This window comes from Bos taurus, chromosome 8 (assembly GCF_002263795.3).
Source record: "Bos taurus isolate L1 Dominette 01449 registration number 42190680 breed Hereford chromosome 8, ARS-UCD2.0, whole genome shotgun sequence".
Lineage (NCBI taxonomy): Eukaryota > Metazoa > Chordata > Mammalia > Artiodactyla > Bovidae > Bos > Bos taurus.
In genome coordinates this window covers 26,992,759-27,014,484 of record NC_037335.1, presented here as the reverse complement: position 1 = coordinate 27,014,484, position 21,726 = coordinate 26,992,759, and the positions used below count along the sequence as shown (strand labels likewise).

General features: G+C 37.0%; 1 protein-coding gene across 5 annotated transcripts in view; it reads left to right on the top strand.

Moving 5' to 3' along the window:
- CNTLN (centlein) overlaps positions 1–21,726 on the top strand; it is a 352,812-nt gene that overhangs the window by 231,989 nt on the left and 99,097 nt on the right. For all 5 annotated transcript variants that reach the window (XM_059889137.1, XM_024995809.2, XM_024995808.2 and 2 more), the window contains 2 exons: positions 3,200–3,300; positions 18,932–19,023. In XM_059889137.1, coding sequence (XP_059745120.1) covers positions 3,200–3,300; positions 18,932–19,023 — 193 coding nt within the window. The remainder of the gene's footprint in view (positions 1–3,199; positions 3,301–18,931; positions 19,024–21,726) is intronic.

Below are 21,726 nucleotides of genomic sequence, written 5' to 3'. Positions count from 1 at the left end.
GCAAGGAGAAAAAAGAAGGCCTTCTTAAATGAGCAATACAAAGAAATAGGGGAAAACAATAGAATGTAAAAGACTGGAGATCTCTTCAAGAAAATTGAAACTGTCAAAGGAACATTTCATGCAGGGATGGGCACAATAAAGGACAGAAATGTTACGGACTTAACAGAAGCAGAAGAGATTAAGAAGAGGTGGCAAGAATACACAGAAGAACTATACAGAAAAGGTCTTCATGACCCGGATAACCATGATGGTGTGGTCACTCACCTAGAGCCAGACATCCTGGAATGTGAAGTCAAGTGGGCCTTAGGAAGCATCACTACAGAGAAAGCTAGTGGAGGTGACAAAATTCCAGCTGAGCTATTTCAAATCCTAAAAGATGATGCTGTGAAAGTGTTGCACTCAATATGCCAGCAAATTTGGAAAACTCAGCAGTGGCCACAGGACTGGAAAAGGTCAGTTGTCATTCCAATTTCAAGGAAGAGCAATGCCAAAGAATGTACAAACTACCATACATTTGCACTCATTTCACATGCTAGCAAGGTCATGCTTAAGCCCTTCAAGCTAGCCTTCAACAGTACATGAACTGAGAATTTCCAGATGTACAAGCTGGGTTTTGAAGAGCCAGAGGAACTAGAGATCAAATTGCCAACATTTGTTGAATCATGGAGAAAGCAAAGGAATTATAGAAAAACATCTACTTCTGCTTCATTGACTACTAAAGCCTTTGACAGTGTGAATCACAACAAACTGTGAAACATTCTTAGAGAGACAAGAGTACCAGACCACCTTACCTGTCTCCTGAGAAACCTGTTTGCGGATCAAGAAGCAAAAGTTAGAACCAGACCTGGAAAAACTTGCCTGTTCAAAACTGGGAAAGGAGTACAAGGCAATATATTGTTACTCTGCACATTTAACTTACCTGCAGAGTACATCATGTGAAATGCTGAACTAGATAAATCACAAGCTGGAATCAAGGTTTCCAGGAGAAATATCAACATCCTCAGATAGGCAGATGATACCTTTCTTTTTTTTTTTTTTTGTAGGTATTTTATTTATTTATTTTATGTTCTCTCTTTTTTTTAATTAATTTTATTTTATTTTTAAACTTTACATAATTGTATTAGTTTTGCCAAATATCAAAATCAATCTGCCACAGGTATACATGTGTTCCCCATCCTGAACCCTCCTCCCTCCTCCCTCCCCATGGCATTGAAACATGTAAAATATCATGTATGAAACGAGATGCCAGTCCAGGTTCGATGCACGATACTGGATGCTTGGGGCTAGTGCACTGGGACGACCCAGATGATACCTTTCTAATGGCAGAAAGCAAAGAGGAACTAAAGAGCCTCTTAATGAGGGTGAAAGAGGAGAGCAAAAAAGCTGGCTTAAAACTTAACATTCAAAAAACTAAAATCATGGCATCTGGTCCCATCACTTCCTGGCAGAGATTTGGAAACAGTAGAAACAGTGACAGACTTTATTTTCTTGGACTCCAAAATCACTGCAGATGGTGACTGCAGCCATGAAGTTAAGACACTTGCTTTTTGGAAGGAAAGCTATGACAAACCTAGACAGTATATTAAAAAGCAGAGATATCACTTTGTTGACAAAGATCTAATTAAAGCTAAGGTTTTCTTCTAGTAGTCATGTTCAGATGTGAGAGTTGGGCCATAAAGAAGTCTGAGCAGCTAAGAATTGATTCTTTCAAATTGTGGTACTGGAAAAGACTCTTGAGAGTCCCTTGAACTTCAAGGAGATCAAACCAGTCCATCCTAAGGGAAATCAACCATGAATATTCACTGGAAGGACTGATGGCAACCTACTCCAGTATTCTTGCCTGGAGAATTCCATGAACAGAGGAGCCTGGTGGGTTACAGTCCAAGGGGTGACGAAGAGCCGGACACGACAGAGTGACTAACACTTTCACTTTTGGGCTTCCCTGGTAGCTCAGCTAGTAAACAATCTGCCTGAAACACGGGAGCTCCGGGTTGTATCCCTGTGTTGGGAAGATCTCCTGGAGAAAGGATAGGCTACCCACTCCAGTGTTCTTGGGCTTCCCTGGTGTCTCAAACGGTAAAGAATCCACCTGCAATGTGGGAAACCTGGGTTTGATCCCTGGGTCGGGAAGATCCTCTAGAGAAGGGAATGGCTACCCACTCCAGTATTCTTGCCTGGAGAATTCCAGACAGAGGAGCCTGGCAGGCCCCAGTCCATGGGGTTGCAAAGAGTTGGACACAACTGAGCAACTTTCACTTTCACTTGATGCTGAAGCTGATGCTCCAATACCTTGGCCACTTGATGTGGAGAGCTAACTCATTGGAAAAGACCCCGACGCTAGGAACAATTGACAGCAAAAGGAAAAAGAGGGGAGCAGAGGATGAGGTGGTTAGATAGCATCACTGACTCAGTAAACATGATGAATTTGAGCAAACTCTAGGAGATAGTGGAGGACATAGGAGCCTGGTGTGCTACAGTCTATGAGGTCACAAAGAGTTGGACATGACTTAGTAACTCAACAAGAACAATATATACTTATGTTTCTGATCATACATAGTTGACTCTTTCTTGCCCTTAGACTGGACAAAAAGCTTCTTTTTAATGGAACTTCAGCCAGATAAGCTCAGATACTCAGGTTTTCATTCAGAAAATGTTGTGTCCCAGCTTCCTGCAGTTAATCCAGTTTTGTGTCTCAGCTGTGAAGGTCCCTGCAGATAAATTTTCATGTCCACTCAGGTCTCAAGGTCAGAGCTCTCCATGGACGTCATTTAATCCAGGTCTCTTGTCATGGTAGCTCAATTTCATTTTACTAGTAAGGGTTTTTTGCCTTTATTTGGCATCTTTAGATTTACTCTTTATTTTCAGTGATAGGTATTAATGTTTTATTATTATTTTATGTTGTGTATCTGTGTGTTAGAAAATGATCTGGTAAGTCAATAGATTTTTTCAAATTATGTAGCTTATGTTTTTAATTATTTAGTATGTTTATTTAGACAAAGTTAAAACTCAGTTGAAAGATTTTACTTTACAGATGTCATTAAAATTCAATTTTAATTGTTAGAATTTGTTAATATTAATATGCTCTTTTTTTTCTACTAATTTATGTATTTTAAAATTATTTTTGCCACCTTTACATGTTTGCCATATTTTTCTTAACTTACATATTTAAACTAATTGTTTATTATGTTAATTTTCATAGAATGCATCTTCAAGAAGAACTGGATAAACTTAAAGTACATATGTCTGTTGATAAAGCAACAATACAAGAATTGAATACATTTATGGCAGAGAGAAGAGAAGGTAACTTTGTCAGAATAAATATTCAATGTAGGCGGTTTAAAATTATCCAGTTTTTTATGTTTTATTTTCAGCTTCTAAGAATCTTAACCCTGTTCTCCCTATTTCTATTGCTTTACTCCTTCATCTCTTATTAGCATTTTCATCTTTCATGAGAAAATCAAGTAGAGAGAACACTTAAAAGTTAGGTTTATAGTTTATTAAAATTTTAAAGAAATACTCAATAAGGAGAGAATATTCACTTTAATTATTCATTGACAAAGTTTTATTGGTTATGTTTGTTCAAAGTTTTATAGGTAATATAGAATTATTGATAATATAGAGGTAGTTACTATCAATAATTCATTTATATTTTCATATGACATTACATTTTCTAGAAGTGATGTGATTCTCACCTGGAGTCACAGTCTTAGAGCTAGAAGGAAACTTGGAGATCTGCAAATCTGAAACCTGCCTGAACCCTAACCTGAGAGTATTTAGTAAAAGGGGATTATCTATTTCAATTGCAAGATTTTCCTTTGTTAAAATCAAGATAAGTGTATTTACTATATGACTTCAGTCCATCCTCAAGTAACCTCATTAAAAAAAGTAAATAAGGTTGATATGACAGAGTTCCTTCTTATTTAACCTTGTTACAGCTTAATTGTTAACACTGTGCTTTTTAGATGTTGACAAGTTATAATTAATAATTTACACTTAGTTTTTTATACTTAATAATTTGTATGTAATATTTGAATGTTTATATATCACTCATCTGGATTTTGTCACAATTACTTTGTTGTTCCAGTTTCACTTATTTAGTATACTCATGACTTGTCAAGGCCAATATTTGAATCCTTCTGATTTACACCATTGACTTATGTCATATTTTAAATTTTGGAGGAGGGAATGGCTGCCTACTCCCGTATTCTGGGCTGGAGAATTCCATGGACTGTATAGTCCATGGGGTCACAAAGAGTCGGACATAACTTGAGTGACTTTCACTTAAGCTTACTTTTTGACTGAGTTCTTTTTTTTTTTTTGCCATAGATCAAGGCAGTGACCATTAGTGACTACTAAGATCACTACGTGAAATACTGATGAGACTTATTTTTACTACTCTTTTTTATTTTCTTTACTTTTTTTTTTTAGCCATGCCCTGCGACATGTGGGATCATAGTTCTCAAACCTGTGCTCCTTTCTTTTTTCTTTTTGTTTTCTTTTTACCTTTTGACCCCCTTCACCCATTTCTTTTATCACCTCTGTAAGTCATTAATTTGTTGTCCCTATTTCTGAGCTTCTTTGTTTCTTTAGATTGCACATATGATAGACATCATACATTATTTGGTTTTCTTTATTTATTTAGCATAATGTCTGTGAGGCCCATCGATGTTATCACAAATGTCAAGATGCTATTCTTTTTTATGACTGAATAGTATCCACTGTATGTGTGTGTGTGTATATATATATATATATATGCCACAATTTCTTTCTATCATCCATCAATGAACACCTAGGTTATTTCCATATCTTGGCTATCATAAACAGTGCTGTAATGAACATAGGGTGCATATATCTTTTCATGTTAGTGTTTTCATCTTCTTTGGATAAATACCCAGAAGTAGAATTGCTGGAGAAGTAGAATTGCATATAATAGTTCTATTTTTATTTCTTTGAAGAACCTCCATATTGTTATACAAAGTGACTGTACTTCTTTACATTCCATTCAAAAGTGCACAAAAGTTCTCTTTTCTCCACATTCTCACCAAGATTTGTTACTTTCTGTCTTTTTCATAATAGATATTCTAAAAGATATGAGATGATATCTCAGTATGGTTTTGATTTGCATTCCCTAATGATTAATGATGTTGAACATCTTTTCGTGTATCTGTTGGCCATCTGTACCGGCATTTCTAGGAGATATTGCGAGGTATTTTTTCCAGATCACCACAATAAAATGAATATTGCTGTAAAGCAGGCCACATGATTTATGTGGTTTCCCAGTAGCACCCCACTCCAGTGTTCTTGCCTGGAGAATCCCAGGGATTGGGGAGCCTCGTGGGCTGCCGTCTGTGGGGTCGCACAGAGTCAGACACGACTGAAGCGACTTAGCAGCAGCAGCAGCAGTGTACATAAAAATTGTATTTACACTATATTGTAGTTTATTAAGTGTACAATAGCATTATATCTAAAAGAAATGCACTTACCTTAATTAAAAAGCACTTTATTGCTAAAAAATGCTATCTGTAATCTCAGTTTTCAGTGGGTTGTAATCCTTTTGCTTGAAGTGAAGTGAAGTGAAGTCACTCAGTCGTGTCCAACTGTTTGCGACCCCATGGACTGTAGCCCACCAGGCTCCTCAGTCCATGGAATTTTCTAGGCAAGAGTACTGGAATAGGTTGCCATTAATATTGGGAAAATTACCAAAATGTGGAACAGAGACATAAAATAACCAAATGCTATTAGAAATGGCACCTGTAGACTTGGCTGACAGAAGGTTGCCACATACTCAATTTGCTGAAAAACACAATATCTAGGAAGACTAGTAAAGCAAAGCATACCGAAGCAAATTATTCCTGTATGTCTTCTTTTGAAGAATGTCTGTTTAGATCTTTAGCCTATTTTTAAATTGGCCCATAATTTTCATTTTTTGTGGTGTCCTTTTCTGGTTTTGGTATCAAGATAATATTGGCCGTGTAAAATGAGTTTGGAAGAGCTCCCTTCTCTTAAATATTTTGGAAGAGTTTGAGAAGAATTAATATTAATTCCCTAAATATTTTGTAGAATTCAGTAATGAAGCCATCTGGTCCTGGTTTTTGTTTGTTGGGAGGTTTTTGATTACTGATTCAGTCTCCTTACCAGTTATAAATCTGTTCAGAGCTGGTTCTTTGAAAAGATAAACAAAATTGACAAGCCTTTAGCTATATGTATAAGAAAAAAAGAGAGAACTCAAATAAAATAAAAAATGAAATAGGAGGTGTTGTAACTGATAACACAGAAATACAATACAAAGAATCATAGGAAAATATTTATAATAAATAAATTCCAACAAATTGCTCAACCTAGAAAATAAATGGATAAATTCCTGGAAACATACAACCCAGTAAGACTGAACTATCATGAAATATTAAGTCTGAGCAGAACAACTATGGTATTACTATCTGTTTCTACCATTAGGTCTCTTAATATTTGCTTTCTATATTTAGATGCTCTTATGTAAGATGTATGAATATTTGCAAATGTTAAATCCTCTTGTTGAACAGCTTCTTCATCATTATATAATATCCATCTTTGTTTTCTGTAACAGTCTTGTTTTAAACACTATTTTGTCCAATACAAGTGTCACTACCTCAGCTTCCTTTGGTTTCCTTTTGCATAAAATAATTTTTTCAATCCTTTCATGTTCAATCTATATGTGTCTTAACATCTATAGTGAATCTTTTGTAGTCAGTATATAGATAGGTCTTATCTTATTTTTATTTATCTAGCTACTCTGTGTCTTTGTTGGAGAATTTAGGGCATTTCCACTTAAAATAATTGCTGATATGTATGTACATCATGAGAAACGCTGGACTGGAAGAAACACAAACTGGAATCAAGATTGCTGGGAGAAATATCAATAACTTCAGATATGCAGATGACACCACCCTTATGGCAGAAAGTGAAGAGGAACTCAAAAGCCTCTTGATGAAAGTGAAAGTGGAGAGTGAAAAAGTTGGCTTAAAGCTCAACATTCAGAAAACGAAGATCATGGCATCCGGTCCCACCACTTCATGGGAAATAGATGGGGAAACAGTGGAAACAGTGTCAGACTTTATTTTTGGGGGCTCCAAAATCACTGCAGATGGTGACTGCAGCCATGAAATTAAAAGACACTTACTCCTTGGAAGGAAAGTTATGACCAACCTAGATAGCATATTCAAAAGCAGAGACATTACTTTGCCAACAAAGGTTCGTCTAGTCAAGGCTATGGTTTTTCCTGTGGTCACGTATGGATGTGAGAGTTGGACTGTGAAGAAGGCTGAGCGCCAAAGAATTGATGCTTTTAAAGTGTGGTATTGGAGAAGACTCTTGAGAGTCCCTTGGACTGCAAGGAGATCCAACCAATCCATTCTGAAGGAGATCAGCCCTGGGATTTCTTTGGAAGGAATGATGCTAAAGCTGAAACTCCAGTACTTTGGGCACCTCATGTGAAGAGTTGACTCATTGGAAAGGACTCTGATGCTGGGAGGGATTGGGGGCAGGAGGAGAAGGGGACGACAGAGGATGAGATGACTGGATGGCATCACTGACTCGATGGACGTGAGTCTGAGTGAACTCTGGGAGTTGGTGATGGACAGGGAGGCCTGGCGTGCTGCGATTCATGGGGTCGCAAGGAGTCGGACACGACTGAGCGAATGATCTAATCTGATCTGATCTGATGTACATATTGATGGTTTTCTTAATTGTTTACTGGCTGTCTTTTGTGGTTCTACTCTCTTCCTTTATTCTCTTATTCTCTCCTTCTATACTTTGATAACTTTAGTTGTATAAATGTACTTATATTCCTTTCTGCTTATCTTTTGTGTGTTTATTGTAGGTTTTTGCTTGTCATTACTAGGAGGCTTATATTGGCTTCCCAGGTGTTGCTAGTGGAAAAGAACGTGCCTGCCAATGCAGGAAACAAGAGACACGGGTTCATCCCTGGGTCAGGGAGATCCACTGGAGGAGGAAATGGCAACTCACTCCAGTATTCTTGCCTGGAGAATCCCATGGACAGTGGAGCTTGGCAGGCTACAGTCCATCAGGTCGCTAAGAGTCAGATATGACTGAAGCATCTTAGCATGCAAACACACAGGAGGCTTATATATGACAACTTATATCTATAACAGCCTATCTTAAGTTGACAACACTTAACTTTTAAAAAAATTTTGCTGTATATTCAGTTCGGTTCAGTCGCTCAATCGTGTCTGACTCTGCGACCCGGTGAATTGCAGCACACCAGCCCTCCCTGTCCATCACCAACTCCCACAGTTCACACAGACTCAAGTCCATCGAGTTGGTGATGCCATCCAGTCATCTCATCCTCTGTCGTCCCCTTCTCCTCTTGCCCCCAATCCCTCCCAGCATCAGAGTCTTTTCCAATGAGTCAACTCTTCGCATCAGGTGGCCAAAGTACTGGAGTTTCAGCTTTAGAATCTGACTTTCCAAACAACACCCAGGACTGATCTCCTTTAGAATGGACTGGTTGGATCTCCTTGCAATCCAAGGGACTCTCAAGAGTCTTCTCCAACACCACAGTTCAAAAGCATCAATTCTTCGGCACTCAGCTTTCTTCACAGTCCAACTCTCATGTCCATACATGACCACAGGAAAAAACCATAGCCTTGACTACATGGACCTTTGTTATCAGAGTAATGTCTCTACTTTTGAATATGCTATCTAGGTTGGTCAAAACTTTCCTTCCAAGGAGTAAGTGTCTTTTAATTTCATGGCTGCAATCATCATCTGCAGTAATTTTGGAGCCCCCCAAAATAAAGTCTGACACTGTTTCCACTGTTTCCCCATCTATTTCCCATGAAGTGATGGGACCAGATGCCATGATCTTCGTTTTCTGAATGTTGAGCTTTAAGCCAACTTTTTCACTCTCCTCTTTCACTTTTATCAAGAGGCTTTTGAGTTCCTCTTCACTTTCTGCCATAAGGGTCGTGTCATCTGCATATCTGAGGTTATTGATATTTCTCCAAAAATCTTGATTGCAGCTTATGGTTCTTCCAGTCCAGCGTTTCTCATGATGTACTCTGCATAGAAGTTAAATAAGCAGGGTGACAATATACAGCCTTGACGAACTCCTTTTCCTATTTGGAACCAGTCTGTTGTTCCATGTCCAGTTATAACTGTTACTTCCTGACCTGCATATAGGTTTCTCAAGAGGCAGGGCAGGTGCTCTGGTATACCCATTTCTTAAAGATTTTCCACAGTTTATTGTGATCCACACAGTCAAAGGCTTTGGCATAGTCAGTAAAGCAGAAATAGATGTTTTTCTGGAACTCTCTTCTTTTTCGATGATCCAGCGGATGTTGGCAATTTGATCTCTGGTTCCTCTGCCTTTTCTAAAACCAGCTTGAACATCTGTAAGTTCACGGTTCACGTATTTCTAAACCCTGGCTTGGAGAATTTTGAGCATTACTTTACTAGTGTGTGAGATGAGTGTGATTGTGTGGTAGTTTGAGCATTCTTTGGCATTGCCTTTCTTTGGGATTGGAATGAAAACTGACCTTTTCCAGTCCTGTGACCACTGCTGAGTTTTCCAAATTTGCTGACATATTGAGTGCAGTACTTTCACAGCATCATCTTTCAGGATTTGAAATAGCTCAACTGGAATTCCATCACCTCCACTAGCTTTGTTCATAGTGATGCTTTCTAAGGCCCACTTGACTTCACATTACAGGATGTCTGGCTCTAGGTCAGTGATCACACCATTGTGCTTATCTGGGTCATGAAGGTCTTTTTTGTACAGTTCTTCTGTGTATTCTTGCCATCTCTTCTTAATATCTTCTGCTTCTGTTAGGTCCATACCATTTCTGTCCTTTATCGAGCCCATCTTTGCATGAAATGTTCCCTCGGTATCTCTAATTTTCTTGAAGAGATCTCTAGTCTTTCCCATTCTGTTGTTTTCCTCTATTTCTTTGCATTGATCGCTGAAGAAGGCTTTCTTATCTCTTCTTGCTATTCTTTGGAACTCTGCATTCAGATGCTTATATCTTTGCTTTTTGCTTCTCTTCTTTTCACAGCTATTTGTAAGGCCTTCCCAGACAGCCATTTCACTTTTTTGCATTTCTTTTCCATGGGGATGGTCTTGATCCCTGCCTCCTGTACAGTGTCACAAACCTCCGTCCATACTTCATCAGGCACTCTATCAGATCTAGTCTCTTAAATCTATTTCTCACTTCCACTGTATAATCACAAGGAATTTGATTTAGGTCATACCTGAATGGTCTAGTGGTTTTCCCTACTTTCTTCAATATAATTCTGAATTTGGCATAAGGAGTTCATGATCTGAGCCACAGTCAGCTCCCGGTCTTGTTTTTGCTGACTGTATAGAGCTTGTCCATCTTTGGCTGCAAAAAATATAATCAATCTGATTTCAGTGTTGACCATCTGGTGATGTGCATATGTAGAGTGTTCTCTTGTGTTGTTGGAAGAGGGTGTTTGCTATGATGAGTGCGTTCTCTTGGCAAAACTCTATTAGCCTTTGCCCTGCTTCATTCCATATTCCAAGGCCAAATTTGCCTGTTACCCCAGGTATTTCTTGACTTCCTACTTTTGATTCTAGTCCGCTATAATGAAAAGGACATCTTTTTGGGGTATTAGTTCTAAAAGGTCTTGTAAGTCTTCACAGAACTGTTCAACTTCAGCTTCTTCAGCGTTCTGGTTGGGGCATAGACTTGAATTACTGTGATATTGAATGGTTTGCCTTGTAAACGAACAGAGATCATTCTGTCATTTTTGAGATTGCATCCAAGTACTGCATTTTGGACTCTTCTGTTGACCATGATGGCTACTCCATTTCTTCTTAGGGATTCCTGCCCACAGTAGTAGATATAATGGTGATCTGAGTTAAATTCACCCTTTCCAGTCCATTTTAGTTCGCTGATTCCTAGAATGTCGACATTCACTCTTGCCATCTCTTGTTTGACCACTTCCAATTTTCCTTGATTCATGGCCCTGACATTCCAGGTTCCTAGGCAATATTGCTCTTTAAAGCATCAGACCTTGCTTGTGTCACCAGTCACATCCACAACTGGGTATTCTTTTTGCTTTGGCTCATTCCTTCATTCTTTCTGGAGTTATTTCTCCATTGATCTCCTGTACCATATTGGGCACCTACCGACCCGGGGAGTTCCCCTTTCAGTATCCTATCATTTTGCCTTTTCATACTGTTCATGGGGTTCTCAAAGCAAGAATACTGAAGTGGTTTGCCATTCCCTTCTCCAGTGGACCACACTCTGTCAGACCTCTCCACCATTACCCGCCCATCTTGGGTGGCCCCACATGGCATGGCTTAGTTTCATTGATTTAGACAAGATTATGATCCGTGTAATTAGATTGACTAGTTTTCTGTGAGTATGGTTTCAGTGTGTCTGCCCTCTGATGTCCTCTCCTAACACCTACTGTCTTACTTGGGTTTCTCTTACCTTGGACATTAGGTATCTCTTCACGGCTGCCCAGCAAAGCGCAGCTGCTGCTCCTTACCTTGGACGAGGGGTATCTTTACGGCCACCCCTCCTGACGTTGAATGTGGAGTAGCTCCTCTTGGCCCTCCTGCTGTATATTAGAGTATAGTTAATTTACATTGTTGTGTTACTTTAAGGTATAGAACTAGGTGATTCATTATTCATATACATATATCCATTCTTTTTCAGATTATTTCCCCATATTGGTTATTATATAATATTGAGTAGAATTCACTAGGTCCTTAATGATTATCTATTTTATATATAGTAGTGTATATATGTTAATCCAAAACTCCTAATTTATGCCCCTCCCCTTTCCCTTTGGTAACAATAAGAGTTTATTTTTGAAGTCTGGGAGTCTGTTTCTGTTTAGAGAGTAAGTTCATTTGTTTAAATATTTAGACTCCACATACAAGTAATTTGTCTTTCTCTGTCTGACTTCACTTAATCTCTAGATCCATCCATGTTGCTGCAAATGGCATTTCTTTCCTTTTAATGACTTGACTACTATCCCATTGTATATATGTGCCACCTCTTCATCCACTCCTGTTGATGGACATTTAGGTTGTTTCCATGTCCTTGCTGTTGTTAACAGTGCTGCAGGGAACACTGGGGTGCATGTATCTTTTTGAATTATAGTTTCTCTGGATATATGCTCAGGAGTGGGATTGCTGGATTTTACAGCAGTTTTTATTTAAAAATAAGAAAAGTTTGATTTAAAGATAAAAAAAGTTCTATTTTGTTTATTTTGTTCTCCATAGTGGTTGTACCAGTTTACATTCATACCGATAGCTTCGGAGAGTTCTCATTTTCTCCACACCCTCTCCAGCGTTTATTGTTTGTACAGTTTTTGATGATGGCCATTATTACCATTGTGAGGTGATATTTATTGTAGTTTTGATTTGCAGTTATCTAATAATTAGTAGGAGTTGGTGATGAACAGGGAGGCCTGGCGTGCTGTGATTGATTCATGGGGTCACAAAGAGTCGGACACAATGAGCGACAGAACTGAACTGAATAGTTAGTATGTTGAGCGTATTTTTATGTTCCTTTTGGAAATGTGTATGCTTTATTTAGAGAATTATCTGCTTAGATCTTCTGCCCGCTTTTTGATTGTGTTGTTTGTTTTCTTGATATTGAAGTGCATGATGCATTTTACATTTTGGAGATTAATGCCTTGTGGGTCACTTCATTTGCAAATGTTTTTTCCCATTCTGTGAGTTGTCTTTTCATTTTGCTTTATATATATTTTTTTGCTATGAAAAAGCTTTTAAGTTTGATTATAAGCCATTTGTTTATTTCTCTTTTTATTTTCATTACTCTAGGAGGTCAATCCAAAAAAAAAAAAATATTACTGCAATTTATGTCACAGTGTGTTCTGCCTGTGTTTCCCACCAAGAGTTTTATATTATGCAGTTTTACATTCAGGTCTTTAATCCATCTTGAGTTTATTTTTCTGTATGGATTTAGAGAATGTTCCAAGTTAATTATATTGCATGTGGCTGTCCAGTTTTCCCAGCATCAGTTTTTGAAGAGAGTGTTTTTCTCTATTATATATTCTTACTTCCTTTGTCGTAGATTAATTGACCATAGATGTGTGGGTTTATTTCCAGGCTTCCTATCCTGTTCCATTATCAGTATTTCAGTTTTTGTGCCAGTACCATACTGTTTGGATGACTGTAGCTTTGTAGTATAGTCTGAAGTTAACGAGCCTGATTCCACCAGGATTGCTTTTGCTGTTTGGAGTCTTTTATTTTCCACACAAATTAGAATATTTTTAAATTACTGTTCTGTGAAAAAAGCTGTTGATAATTTGATAGGGATTGCACTGAATCTGTAGATTGCCTTGAGTAGTATGGGCATTTTGACAATATTGATTCTTCCACTCCATGAATATGGTGTATCTTTTCATTTCTTTGTATCATTTATTATTTATCTTATTAATGTCTTATAGTTTTCAAAGTACAATTCTTTTATCTCTTTAGGTAGGTTTATTCCTAGGTATTTTATTCTTTTAATGTGATGGTAAATGGGATTGTTTGATTAATTTCTCTTTCTTATCTTTTGTTGTTAGTGTATACAATTGCAAATCTGTGTATTAATTTGTACCCTGCAACTTTTGTTGGTGTCTCCAACAAAATCCCAGCTTGTGTTAAGTAGAAGTGAAATATAAAGGAAAATAGATTTAAGCGAAACTTGTGAAAAGGGGTCTGTTATGAATAACAGAAGATAATTCTCTTACCTCTATCTCTCTATCACTTGTGAAATTCTAAGGACTTTTAGAAGCTCTGTGTAGAGAGAAAAGACCAAAGATATATTTCTTATTTTATTGTATGACAAGTACCCTCTAAAGTAATATACTCACTATGTGCTGTGTGTATGCTCAGTTGCTCAGTCATGTCCAGCTTTTTGTGACCCCATGGAAAATAGCCCACTAGGCTTTTCTGTCTGTTGATTTTTCCAGGCAAGAATACTGGAGTGAGTTGCCATTTCTTTCTCCACTGCTCACTATGACTCTTATTTTTTCCTTAAAATGAAGAAAATGTAATAATATTGGTGCCAGAAAACTCAGCCTCTGTGCACTGACGCTGAATCGAATTTCAGAGACTGAGTATTGAGTGAAGTTGAAAGAGAAGCCTTATTGCTTTGCCAGGCATAGGGGGGCACAATGGGATCCTGCCCTTGAAAACTGTGTATCTCAACCTGGGAGAACTTGGTGAGGCATTTTATTGTAATAGTTCAAGAGTGGGGTTGCTGATAATATTAAGGTGAGTACAAGGCCTGCACCCCAGGATACTGTTACGTATATCCCTTGAGGCAGAACCAGTACCAGGCTGCACACTTGTTTCTTGGCTGTTCCTACCTTGTCTCTGCATTCCCTCCCTTTCCTAATTAGCAGATGTTTGAATCTGCACTTTGGGAGTCAAGGAAGGTCATGGAGGATGGATCTGTTCCCTACACAGAATAGGGGACACAGAAAGACTTCCATACCCAGGAGCCCCTACAGGGTCTACTTGGTTTCAGGATTTTTAGGAAATTGCCAATACTCAAGATACCTATTCCCCTTTCTTTGTTTCCCAAATTGATATAATCACAAACAGACCTTTAAAAAAGTCAGTGTAGGAAACAAAAATTAAGATGAATGAAAAAATAATTGGAGGGAAGGAATAAGAATTTTCCTTCTACCTTTCTGAGTTCTTAGCTGAAACCCCTATAGTAAAAGACAGATTAAGAAAAACCAATTTATTAATGTATATGTCTTACGTACACATGGAAGATACCCAGGGAAAAGTGAGTAGTCAAATAGGAGGCTTTAGAATTCAGAATTACATACTCTTCTAATAGGAAGAGAGGAGGAGCAGGAGGGATGTAGGCCTCTTAAGTGAGAGTAAAGAATTTTAAGAAAAATGAATGGGCCCTCAAGAGACTACCTGAGAGCTATCATAGTTTGTAACAAAGTTTGTCTGGATCTAGTGTGGGCTTCTAGTTTCCTCCTCCTGTGATAAGAGTTAATCTTCTCTGGTAAAACTTTACGGGAGTGAGTTCCTTTTGGAGGGTCTTCCAGCAGATAAGGAGTATTGTAGGAAAATCTGTCCCTCGATATTTTTTAAGTGCCTACTGGCCAAAATAGTCAATATGCCAAAGTGGCATGTTTTAGGCTACTATATTCTGCAACCCTCCATAATAATAACAGATTTTTAATAATTTATTAAAATATCTAAAAGGAGGAGAAAATGTTTGAGAATTTACATTAATTTTTAATATTATCCAGGAGAATTAAGGGGACAAAAGAAATTTAAGAGTAAAAAAACATAAGAGTGAAAATAACAGTAAAGCATTTAAAACCACAATTTAAAAAATAAATTTCCAGTAAAGTGAAACATACCTGGAGTAACAGGCAAGTTTGACCTTGGAGTACAAAAATGAAGCAGGGCAAAGGCTAACAGAGTTTTGCCAAGAGAACACACTGGTCATGGTAAACACCCTCTTCCAACAACACGAGGGATCACTCTATACATGGACATCACCAGATGGTCAATACTGAAATCAGATTGATTTTTTTCTTTGCAGCTGAAGATGGAGAGGTTCTATACATTCAGTAAAAACAAGACTAGGAGCTGACTGTGGGTCAGCTTGAACTCCTTATTGCAAAATTCAGACTTAAAATGAAGAAAGTCGTGAAAACCACTAGACCAAAATCCCTTTCGATTATATGGTGCAAGTGACAGTTAGATTCAAGGGATTAGATCTGATAGACAGAGAGCCTATGGATGAACTATGGATGGAGGTTTGTGACATTGAACAGGAGGCAGTGATCAAAACCATCCCCAAGAAAAAGAAATTCAAAAAGACAAAATGATTGTCTGAGGAGGCCTTACAAATAGCTGAGAAAAGAAGAGAAGCGAAAGGCAAAGGAGAAAAGGGAAAATACATCTATCTGAATGCCAAAGTTCCAAAGAATAGCAAGGAGAGATAAGAAAGCTTTCCTCAAACTACCACACAATTGCACTCATCTGACAAGTTAACAACATAATGCTCAAATTCTCCAAGCTAGACTTCAACAGTATGTGAACCAAGAACTTCCAGATGTTCAAGCTGGATTTAGAAAAGGCAGAAGAACCAGAGATCAAGTTGCCAACATCTGTTGGGTCATATAAAAAGCAAGAGAATTCCAGAAAAATGGCTACTTCTGTTGCATTGACTGCAGTAAAGCCTTTGACTGTGTGGATCACAACAAACTGTGGAAAATTCTTAAAGGAATTTTAATACCTTTAAGGTATTAAAGGTGGGAATTAAGGAATACCTTAATACTATTAAGGTATTTAAGGTGGGAATACCAGGCCACCTAACCTGCCTCCTGAGAAATCTATATGCGGGTTAAGAAGCAACAGTTAGAACCAGATATGGAACAATGGACTGGTTCCAAATTGGGAAAGGAGTACGTCAAGGCTGTGTACTGTCACCCTGCTTATTTAATTTATATGCAAAGTACATCATGCGAAATGCCGGGCTAGATGGAGCACAAGCTGGAATCGAGATTGCTGAGAGAAATATCAATAACCTCAGATATGCAGATGACACCACCCTTATGGTAGAAAGCAAAGAGGAACTAAAGAGCCTCTTGATGAAAGTGGAAGAGGGGAGTGAAAAAGCTGGCTTAAAACTCAGCATTCAGAAAACTAAGATCATGGCATCCAGTCCCATCATTTCATGGCAAATAGATGGAGAAACAAGGGAAGCAGTGACAGACTTTATTTTGGGGGCCTCCAAAATCACTGCAGATGGTGACTGCAACCATGAAACTAAAAAAAAACTGCTTACTCCTTGGAAGAAAAGCTATGACCAACCTAGACAGCATATTAAGAAGCAGAGACTTAATTTGCCAACAAAGGTCTGTCTAGTCAAAGCTCTTGTTTTTCCAGTAGTCATGTTTGGATGTGAGCCTTGGACCATAAAGAAACCTGAGTACCAAATAATTAATGCTTTTGACCTGTGTTGTTGGAGAAGACTCTTGAGAGTCCCTTGCACTGCAAGGAGATCCAACCAGACCATCCTAAAGGAAATCAGTCCTGAATATTCATTGGAAGGACTGATGCTGAAGTTGAAGCTCCAAAACTTTGGCTACCTGATGCAAAAAAATGACTCATTGGAAAAGACCCTGATGCTGGCAAAGATTGAAGGTGAAGCATATTCTCATACATCTACCAAAGGACAGAAATAGGCCTGTATATTTCTAACTAGATCCTCTTTGTTCACTTCCCAAATCCTGAGATCCTTGGAAGGGAAGGGAATCAAGGGGCAGAGAGTTGGGTCTTTGTTCCTCTCCTTGGCCTGGCTCAGGCTGCTTGTATATTCTCTCTAAGACCTGTGAAGGTGAGAAACAGAATTTTCAACGGAAAACCACAAGTGAACATGCTCTTCTAGTTCACCTGTGAATCTTGAAGCACACTTAGGAGCACAAAAACAGCAATCAAATTCACTTTTAAATGTCTTTAACATTTATTTTGTTGGAATTATTTAGCTACTTTTAGTAGTGTATGGTCTTTGAGTATAGAACTGTTTTCTTATTTTTAAGTGTAAATATTTTACTAAGAACTATAGCAGATATTTAAATCACTAGAACAGATGAATTGTATTTGCATATTATTTCTATATTGCTGAAAGAATGTTGTAAATGAATTCAGCACCATGGTGTTAGGGGACTAGAAAGAGAAACTTGGGAACCAGTCGATGATTATCAAGGTAAAGGTACATATTCCCCAGGTGGCAAATTCTACCTATTCTGACTTTTATTATCCTTAGGATAATGTTCTATTTATTTCGTGAGTACAGAAGTTTTAATTGGATATGTCATGTTTCAAAGACAAAAGAAATGCCTAATTCACTCTAACAAACTTGTTAGTCACTGTTTATACCAAGAGGATTTCTACTCTACAGAGAATAATATTGTTTTCCTTTTCCTTTGTTGATAAATCAAAGTTTTACACTGACCTACAGCAGCCAAGCATACTTTAAAGCAAAAGCATCTCAGACTAATACAGATATACAGCCTTTTAGCTTTATGTCTTGTTATTTTTGCCCCCTTTTTGATTTTTTGAGGAATATAATTCAAAAATAATTCAGTAAGAAAATATTAAATTTGTCACTAATTTATCTAAGAAAAATATTTATAGGTTTTAATGTATTTCAATTCTAATAATATTAACTGAAGTTTTATGATTTTTTTCCTTTAATAATGTTATGTTTCTTATATAGTTTTGCTTGTTTGAAGGGATGCTTGGGCAGTGTAGGAATGATTTGAACTTTACCCTTAACTGGGTAAAGTCAGTTATTCTGGAAATGTGATTTTTGTGCTTTACGCTGCCAGTGCAAGATCTTTTACTTAAAAAAAAAAAAAAAGGTGGTGGTAGGGGGGGTTACAGTTTCAGTCTACCCTAATTCTGTTACTGTTTGCTTTGTTCTGCAATCACTCTGATCCTCCTGGCAGGGAACAAGATCCAGAGAACAAAACTAGTAGTGACTGTGTAGATAAAAAGGCAGTGAATTCTGCTTTTAAGGCAAAGAGGGAATAGTCTACAAAAGAATGAAAATGGGAATAAAAGTACAGCATTGTTAACCTGCAGATCTGTTGTACCTTTGAAAATCTTACACTGCCAAAAAAAAAAAAGTGACACTACAAAGATACATAATTATGTGACTGAAAATCTTGAAAAGGGTCACCATTCAGCTTATGGCCAATATTTGACAATGAAATAGACTACATTATTCATAGTGGAGAAACTATAGACCCCTTTTCCTTAAAATGACAGGACAGTGTTTCGGCAGTATATGGGGTACCATAATATATTTTATATATATATATATATATATATATATATATATATATATATATATATGTAATACTATATAGATATACTATATTATTTATTCTCTGCCAGAACAACTCTTTAGACACGATGAAGACGATGGGGTCAAGAAGAGTACTCCAGAGAAGAATTGGAAAGAAATGTCGGAGCAGACATTACAGAAGGTATTCTAATCTTTAAGATATTGAACTGAGCAAGTTAAATCTGAATTTTAATATAAAGGATTATGTTTTAAAATGAGGGCTCTTGAACTTAAACCTTGTGTGACTCCTTAATTTAAATTCAAAATCATTGGCTTACCAAAATGGGGTTAAAAAAATCAATGTTAGTGAAATAAGAATTGTGGAAACACTTATGCTTCTTTTGACATAGATTTAAAATATTTTTAAGAGATAAAAAGAATGAATTTAACAATAGAAAGTATAAAAATTTTTACATTTCAACACATTTATTTAAACTACAATATTTAAACTAAAAAAAAGCATAGTTTTAGTTTTATGTAGTAAAATGGTAATATGTTTATAATTTTAAAGTTAAAGTTGAAAATTATACATTCTCATCTCATTTTAGATAAACATTTATGCCCATATGATTTGGTATAACTCTCCGTGTTTTAACAGAACCCCTCCATATAAATCCTATAGTCACTTTACAACATGGTTATCTTCATTAATAAAATGTTGTTTAAAAATCTTAACATTTATCTTTGCAATTTTGTACTTAAATATTAGTCATCAATTTCAGTTAAATGGGCTTGGTTTTATTTTAACACTTTTCGTTATTGTTATAAAGGAAATGTTCTTTAAATAGATTATTCTTGTAGCCAGTTACCACTTGGATACTTAGAAAAAGCTGGAAGTGTCCATATATATAGACAAAATATTAGTGTAGTTACTTAAATTTTCTACATCTGTGGATTTCTTTGTAGGAAATCTGTTAATATACAGCAGATGATGAGATTCCTTATACTTCTAACACTCGCCATATGGTCAGGTAACAGAGGCTGTCATCTCATTATTACTGAATGACACATATCAATTTGACATTATAACCTAGAGAACAAGAAATGCTCATGTTCATTTATCTTAAGGTAAAATAAGTAATTGAAATAAAGTATGTACTTCCAGAATGTATTACAGTTTATAGCAGCTTACCTTTTTTGTTTCAGAACAATTTGTTCATTTTTTCCAGGTCTTGTATAATTTTTATTTCCATGGATATATTATACTATACTGCTACTTACTACCTTGGGGTATAAACCCTAAAGAAATTTATTATTTCTTTCCAACTGCCATAAATAATGTGGAGGAGAAAAAATAATTTTCCTCTATTTTTCTGTGTTCTTGGATATGACATCCCTTGTAATAAAAAGACAGGTTAACAGGGAAAAACTGAAGTTTAATAACATGTATACTTCCTGTATACATATGAGATAACGCATGGAAACTGACACTGTGAAATGGCCTAAGCTATCACTTTAAATACCTTCTTCAACTAAGACAAGAAAAGATGTTGGGGCTCTGGAGTCAGTTACTACTCAGTTTTTAGGTGTTCTCCTATGTCTGCAGTTTCTTAAAAACAACCAGCTCAAGAGAAGACATGTGCCAAAGAGACATTTTAGAGTGTCAGAATTCTGCTCCCCATAATTGCCTACTACTATAGCAGATCCAGAAATTCATTTTAACTCCTGAAAAACCCAAAGGAATTATTTTCATAGGACTGTGTGTCAAATTTGTCACTTAAAAAAAATAATGCAATTATATGAGTCATAATTTAACCCCTTTTAGTTAAGTTTCCTTATTTTACAAGGATATATATGAAATTCAGAATGGCTTTAAAAGATTTTGAAAACATGAAAACAATATTTGTATATAGTAGAAATGAAACGTATGAGTAGATTTGTTTTTTAAAAAAAATTATTAACATTTCAACCCTTATGGGGTAAATTGTGTCTCCCTTCTCCAGGGATCTTTCCAACCCAGGGATCGAGCCCAGGTCTCCTGCATTGCAGGCAGATTCTTTACCATCTGAGCCACCAGGAAGCCCAATTGTGTCTCCTCCCCCAACCAAATTCTTATGTCAAAGTCCTAATCTCCTGTATCTCAGAATATGACTGTATTTGAAGATGAAGGTCTTTAAAGAGTTAAGTTAAAATGAGGTTATCAGGGTCTAAGTCACCCAATCTGTGTACATTGTTATGACAGCACTAGCAAAGTAATACACAAACTTCAAAAAGTCAGGTGTTTTATTTCAGTTTTGAAAGAAGCCATCTTTTTGGTAAATTAAATTCTCAGTACTGGACTTGAGATGATCTATTAGCACACAAACCAAATGCCTTTAACAGTTCCCTAGACTTTCATTTTCAAATATAGTTTGAAACTTTCCTTTCTGTTTTTGGAGAAGTAAAGTCAATTTGGGAGAAGGAAATGGCAACCCACTCCAGTATTCTTACCTAGAGAATCCTGTGGACAGAGGAGCCTGGTGGGCTGCTCTCCATAGGGTCTTACAGAGTCGGGCAGGACTGAAGTGACTTAGCACACCTGCATGCATTGGAGAAGGAAATGGCAACCCACTCCAGTATTCTTGCCTAGAGAATCCCGGGGTCAGAGGAGCCTGGTGGGCTGCTGTCTTTGAGGTCGCACAGAGTCAGACACGACTGAAATAACTTAGCAGCAGCAGTAGCAAAGTCAATTTGACAATAATTTTTAGAGAGTGACCTTGAATAACACTTTCATATGTGCTATGAACTTTCCTTCATCAAATTCTTTAGAAGTAGTATCTATGTTGTTCCCCATTTTAAACTTAAATACAAATAATCTTGACTAGTTTTATGATTAAAAATAGATTCACAGTAGGCAGTTAACAAA